At 41.0% G+C, this 6,633-nt stretch overlaps 1 protein-coding gene across 1 annotated transcript in view; it reads right to left on the bottom strand.

The window, feature by feature from the left end:
• LOC118331665 overlaps positions 1-5,790 on the bottom strand; it is a 20,179-nt gene extending 14,389 nt beyond the window's left edge. Inside the window, exon 1 of the mRNA XM_035666732.1 lies at positions 5,712-5,790. Within this exon, the coding sequence (XP_035522625.1) occupies positions 5,712-5,790 (79 nt within the window). The remainder of the gene's footprint in view (positions 1-5,711) is intronic.
• Between the last annotated feature and the right edge of the window lie 843 nt (positions 5,791-6,633).

Genomic DNA, 6,633 nt, shown 5'->3' with positions numbered 1-6,633 from the left:
TGGTGTTTTAGTCCAGGTTTGGCCCGATATTATCTGGTGTTTTTACCCAGGTTTGGCCCGATATTATCTGGTCTTTCAGTCCAGGTTTGATCCGATATTATCTGGTCTTTCAGTCCCGGTTTGGCCCGATATTATCTGGTGTTTTTGTCCAGTACTGTCTTATCTCGGAGCCCTGGTTTGGCCCCAGTTACAGCTTTCTGTGGCTGTGGTATAGAGTTAACACACGCCAGCTGTTAAAGGAAACTTCCACTAGTACTTCTTTCTGTGTGTATTGATAGAAACTGCTGGTAAGACGGTCCCAGTTAACACTTTTCCTCTACACATTCTGCTGCTGGATGGACAAATCAGCGGACAAACCCTTCCTGTTTCGGTTTCAACACAGAGCAGTTCCTCTTTGGGTGGGTGAGGGGGGTTAGGAAACGCTGCGTGCCTCTGTCAGACTGTCAGCTGGATTCATAAACGGAGATTTGGGAACATGGTGACAAACGAGCAGTGAGATGATCAGATAGGGAACAAACCTCCAGGTCAGAAAAGTTAATTAAGAAGAGAAAACGATCAGTAACATTTCCACCCAACTGTCTTCCATCAGTTTACACTTCCTGCTTAACTTAAGACAGTTCAGCTGAGAGATCATCTGGATGAACTCTTGGTTGGTCTGATTGTCTGACCCGTGCCCCCTTTCACATTGTACTGTTCGTATACCACCAACCACCACCATGCTAACATGCTGCATGTTTGTTCTCCAGTGTTTTTAGTCCCGGTTGGGTCCAATATTTTCTAATGTTTCAGTCCCAGTGTAGGCAAGGCTAATTTATTTATGTAACACATTTCATACCCATTTGATCCAGTATTTTCTAGTGTTTTTGCCCCATTTTGGTTAAGTTTTATCCCAGTCTGTTTCACTGCCTGTTCACACGAGGAACATATGTATTGTTTAAAATGTTCCTGTTAACAAGGACTGTAAGGGACCAGTGTTCACTTGCTCAATATTTTTTTCCATCTGGGTGAAGTGGTGCATGTAGATAACCTCTTTTGTCCTTAAAAATACCATAATTTGCTCATGTTGCAGAGCAGGTGTTTCTTCTCTCAGATGGGTTATTTTCTGATCACTGAAAGATGGAAAAAGTCCACACAGCCGTGAGAATAAACCTCGTAGCTCCAATTTTAGAGATTTTCCCGTCAAAGCTTCAGCTGCATCATGACTCGGTTCCTCTGTGGGTCCGGAGACTCCTCCTAAACCAGCAAAATTAAATAAAAATACAGAAAAAGGACACAGCTGACGAGACGAAACCAAAGCTGTTTGTTAGTTCCTGAAATGCTAAAATACAAGAGCAGTAAAACCACAAAGGAGACAACAGGCTGCATGTCTCTGATTACGTTTCAGCCTCTGTGGCCAAAGCTTCTATTAGAGAGGGGTCTTTATTTCTGATTCCCTGTTTTCTGATCTGCTACTGTTCACAACTCCTCTTCCATGTTTACTATTCTCCATTTCCACAGCACTAATTCCTCTGTACAAAAACATCATCACTCCTTCCCAAGCTGCATGCGAAGGAATTAATGCTTTTAATTTAAAAACAACTGCAGGAATTCTTTTAGTCCCGATTTGGTCCAGTGTTCTCTGATGTTTTAGTCCCTGTGTTTTAGTCCCGGTTTGACCCAATATTCTCTGGTGTTTTAGTCCAGATTGATCCAATATTCTCTGGTGTTTTAGTCCGGATTGATCCAATATTCTCTGGTGTTTTAGTCCTGGTTTGATCCAATATTTTCTGGTGTTTTACTTTGGTTTGGTCCAGTGTTCTCTGGTGTTTTAGTCCTGGTTTGAGCCAGTATTCTCTGGTGTTTTAGTCCCTGTGTTTTAGTCCCGGTTTGATCCAGTATTCTCTGGTGTTTTAGTCCCGGTTTGGTCCAGTGTTCTCTGGTGTTTTAGTCCCGGTTTGGTCCAGTATTCTCTGGTGCTTTAGTCCCAGTTTGATCCAATATTCTCTGGTATTTTAGTTGGGTTTGGTCCAGTATTCTGTGGTATTTTAGTCCCTGGTTTGGTCCAGTATTCTGTGGTATTTTAGTCCTGGTTTGATCCAGTATTCTCTGGTGTTTTAGTTGGGTTTGGTCCAGTGTTCTCTGATGTTTTAGTCTCTGTGTTTTAGTCCTGGTTTGATCCAATATTCTCTGGTGTTTTAGTCCCGGTTTGGTCCAGTATTCTCTGGTGTTTTAGTCCTGGTTTGATCCAATATTCTCTGGTGTTTTAGTTGGGTTTGGTCCAGTGTTCTCTGGTGTTTTAGTCCTGGTTTGGTCCAGTATTCTGTGGTATTTTAGCCCTGGTTTGGTCCAGTATTCTGTGGTGTTTTAGTCCCAGTTTGGTCCAGTGTTCTCTGGTGTTTTTGAGTTTCACTGACAGAAACGTTTCCACACTTGAAGACAGTTCTATCTCTGTTGTTGAAGTTGACGTTGACGACTAAATTTACCAGGCGAGATATAAAACTATAGGTAACTCCAGCTCTCTGAGTATACAGGATACAGGACAGTAGGTTTTAGTCGAGTAAAATTAGAGGTAGACAGTATGAGCGTTGCACATACCATTAACAATTATCAACCACAACAACAAATACATTTCCAAAATAGATTTGATGCCAGAAGCTGCAAGTGGTGTGAACAGCTCTTGCTGACATGAGATCAGAAATGAGAAAGGAGCTTTTTTTCTGTTCCACTTTGAAGTGTCACAGCGTTTAAAACTAAATACACACCCAGGTTTATGTGACCTGTGAGCGGCTAAAATTCAACTAAAATGTTCCAGGACAACTTAGATTATTTCCAGGATATTTAGTCATTTTAATCCATTTCCAGGTGTTTCCAGGACTGGAAAACTAGTCTCTAATTTTCCAGGATGTGTGGGAACTCTGGTAAAGATAATGAAAACTGTGTAGTGTTCTTATCTAATGAACTACATTTACCCTTCGCCATTTTAATTTTAATTTAATTGTATTTTTAACAAACATTGAGGGCGTGGATTCACAACGCGTTATCACTCCCAACTCACCAAACACTGCCGACCCTCCGCTCTATGATGCTGTATCCCTGTCATAATGTCATTAATGTAGTTCTTTATTGTCCCTGGACGGGAAGTTTGATTTACAGCAGAAAATACACAAACACAGCATACAAGCAGCAGCAGGTTTACTGCTCAGAGTTTGATCGACCCTTTCACAAAACTGGTCTATGGATAAAGAAAGCTGCTGCCTGTGTCGTGTTCGTTATTTTGAGAAAGGACATTAAAGGAAGTGTTGTCCTCAACTTCTTTTATTTGAAAGAATAAGTTAGTAACACAGCTGTGGGTCCGATCTGCTTCACTCGAAAGTTCCGCTGGATCAGGGGCCCAGATCACAGTCTGCTCCCTCTGAATATACGTTGTTATTCTGGGTGTCATCCTTTCTGATTGGCACGAGTCACTACTCTCATTGAACCTTGTTTTGGGCAGAGGCGGTTTCTCTGTAAATAATTATTTAAAGACCATTGTCTATATTTTGCTGCACTGTGTATTATAATAGAGTAAACACAAAAACAGATCACTTCCCAGGCTTGAGGTACTACTTGGAGTTTAATCCAAAGGGCATGCTTGCTTACAGTGTGTGCACCATCAGTTATTGATTCTTTGATTTGATTGATTGAGTGATTAAAGCTCAGTGTGTTGTTTTATATCAGGGAGTCTGTTCAGAAATTCTTAAGACAATGGTCATGAAGATGAACAGGAAGGATCTGTAATTGTGTCAGCAGATTATCTCTTTGGTTTCCACCCCGTATAACAAACCATTTTAACATATGTTTTGTTGAACGAACATGTCACACCTAGCCAGTTAGCTCTCTGGCTCGTAGCGTAACGTTAGCTCTCTGAGTGGAGGAAACTAGAAATATCTCCTGTTGCAGAGTCGTCTCTAAGGTTCGTCATATTTACTGGAGTGAGAGAACCATTGCATTAAAACATTATCGGATGTTAATGGTTCTTCTAGGTATTAGTCACCATACCACCATCCCTGTTACCAGGGAAACAAAGTTATAATTGTAAAAAACTTTAGATTTTGATTGAACAGGGCATGAAAATATGAAACATTGATCTTCTGTTCCTGCTCAGTGTGGTTAGTCCATGATTATGATGATACGTACTGTAAACTCAGCTGTTCGTCAGTGTGTCATTGTTCCTGTGGTCCTCCCACATGACGATTCATTCAAATATATTTATACCTCTGACTTACAGTATATATAACTTATTATGCTAATGATTAACTGGCATTAAAATGAAACACTGTTTCACACTTTGATCACGCTCAGGCTGCTTTTACACAATGAACGTGTGTTTCAGTCGGCCGGCTGCAGGTTACTGATCTCGATTCTTCTTCCTCTTTTCTCTCAACGTGTTTTCTTCGTTCTTCCTCCTCACAGTCTGACTGTTCCCCCTCAGATCTGCTTTCACTGGACACTTTGAGCTAAAATAACCTCGTTAACATACAGTATGCTGAATCAGTTCGGTCAGAAAATAGCTTTCCGTTTTTTTTCAAATGTTAGTTTGGTAATAAAACCATCAACCAGGAGACTGATGAGCAGTTAAAAGACCTGCTGTATGACGTCTGTATAAAAACTGGACTTGTAGAGACAAGTTGAGGGTTTTCCCATTTACTTCAATACAGTCTGTCAACTTCCTCCTTCCCTGTAATAATATGTTATATGCTAAGTTAATCTATGTTGCAAAGACAACCACATTTTAAAGATAGTTAAAAGATAAAAGAGACTCATATATAGTCACATCTTAAGTTAGCTAATGTTAGCAAAATGCAAGCTAGTAATCTACATCAATCTTTAGCTAGCATTTTGCTAAAATTAGCTATCAGATGTAGTTAGGTTAGCTAGCTAATTAATGTAGATTAGCTAGCTAGTTAACTAGTGTTTGGCTAACATTAGCTAACTTAAGATGTGACTATATATGTGTCTCTTTTATCTTTTAACTATCTTTAAAATGTGGTTGTCTTTGCAACATAGATTAGCATAGCATATAGCATATACTGTGATTGGAGCCCATAGCAAAAAGGTGTCACTCTGCAGACTGCTACGTAGCGTTAGCCGGACACAGACACTGTCACAGAGTTAGCTGCTAGCTTAGCTAACGGCTGTGAATGTGCTTTAATTCCACTTCCAGTGAATATGATGGTGACAGAACTCGTCTCTGAGCTGCTGCTATATTTCAACATGAAACCACAATGACATCCGTCCACTGAACGCTTCCTGTTTCTCCAACTACATCGCAGTTACAAAAGGACATCGTTACAACACTCGAAATGTTCTTCAGTGTTTTCGACACATTAAAACGTCTCACTGACACGTTCACTCTGATATCAGACAGCAGTGGATTCATCCGCCGCTGGAAGTAGTCCCCAACAAATGCAGTGAGTTATACTTTAATAACGCACTACAGTGAGTTAATACCTGGTAATGAACAGTCTCAGTGTGACACTGAGCTGGTAGAAACACTACCGTTTGTGTCCACAGGGGGCGCCAGAATTAACACAGAACGAAGGCTCCTTGTTGCTGCTTTAAGTTGAGGATCTGAAGAGTTGCGGAGATCAGAGGTCACAGTTCTTCTCACCATCCAAACAGCGTGAAGGAAAGAAGAAGAAGTGAGATATGATGAGAGGTGAAAGCTTCCAGCAGGAGTGAGATCAGCCGACCTCCGCCCAGAGAGCGAGAGGGGAGGGTGGGGTCAGCGTCCCCAGAGTCTGGGCTGAGCCACTTTCTGTATCCAGACATCTGCACAGACACTGCAGAGCTTTATTGTTCAGCACACATCATTATTCCTCCTTTCTTTTATACTTTCTTCACTCAAACTATAACTCAGATTATAAAACTTTAAAAAACGGAAACAGACATTCAACGTGTCTCTGAGCTCGTCATTTCTTGTCCAACTGACCTCTGCAGCTCAGACGTCACCTGCAGGACTGAGAATATGAGTTCAACGTGACATCACTGAGACGTTTTTAGTGATGTTCTCTGTGTATTTTTAGTTTTTCAGCTCATTTCTCCACAAGACTAAATTCAGTGTTTATTGCAGCCAATGGAGCGCCCCCTGCTGGTCATTACACAGAATGCAGGTTTAAGACACTTCACAGACCCTGAAGCTCTGTCCGTTATATATACTGTCAATGGTTTGAACCTGGTGACTCGGACAGGATGTGGGTGACGTTGGGGACTCGGCTGACTTTGCTAACGGCAGTTAGCAGTTCGTTACTTTGTTACTAAGATCTTCTTACTCGACTAGTCGGCACACGTTTATGATATTAATTTAATTATTTAAATCTTTATATTTGAACAGTGGCCTGTTAAATGCAAACAGGATTTTGAGTCCTTTTATTTCAACATCACACCGTCTGGTTCTTTAAAACAAGGAATACACTTCCAACTCTGCTAACTAGCTAACAGCAGCTAGTACAGTTAGCATATGCAGCAGTGCAGCGGTGAGCGACTTCCTGAACGCAGTTTAATGTCGTTGATTCTGGCGCCCCCTGTGGACAGAAGCAGCCATTTTTCTACTGCTTCGGTTCCAGAGTCCACCCTAATAATAATAATAACAATAATAATAATAATAATAATAAT

This window comes from Morone saxatilis, unplaced genomic scaffold (genome assembly GCF_004916995.1).
Source record: "Morone saxatilis isolate NCDOM2014 unplaced genomic scaffold, NCSU_SB_2.0 Contig20, whole genome shotgun sequence".
Lineage (NCBI taxonomy): Eukaryota > Metazoa > Chordata > Actinopteri > Moronidae > Morone > Morone saxatilis.
The sequence above is the reverse complement of the archived record's forward strand: the minus strand, read 5'-3'. Positions and strand labels throughout refer to the sequence as shown.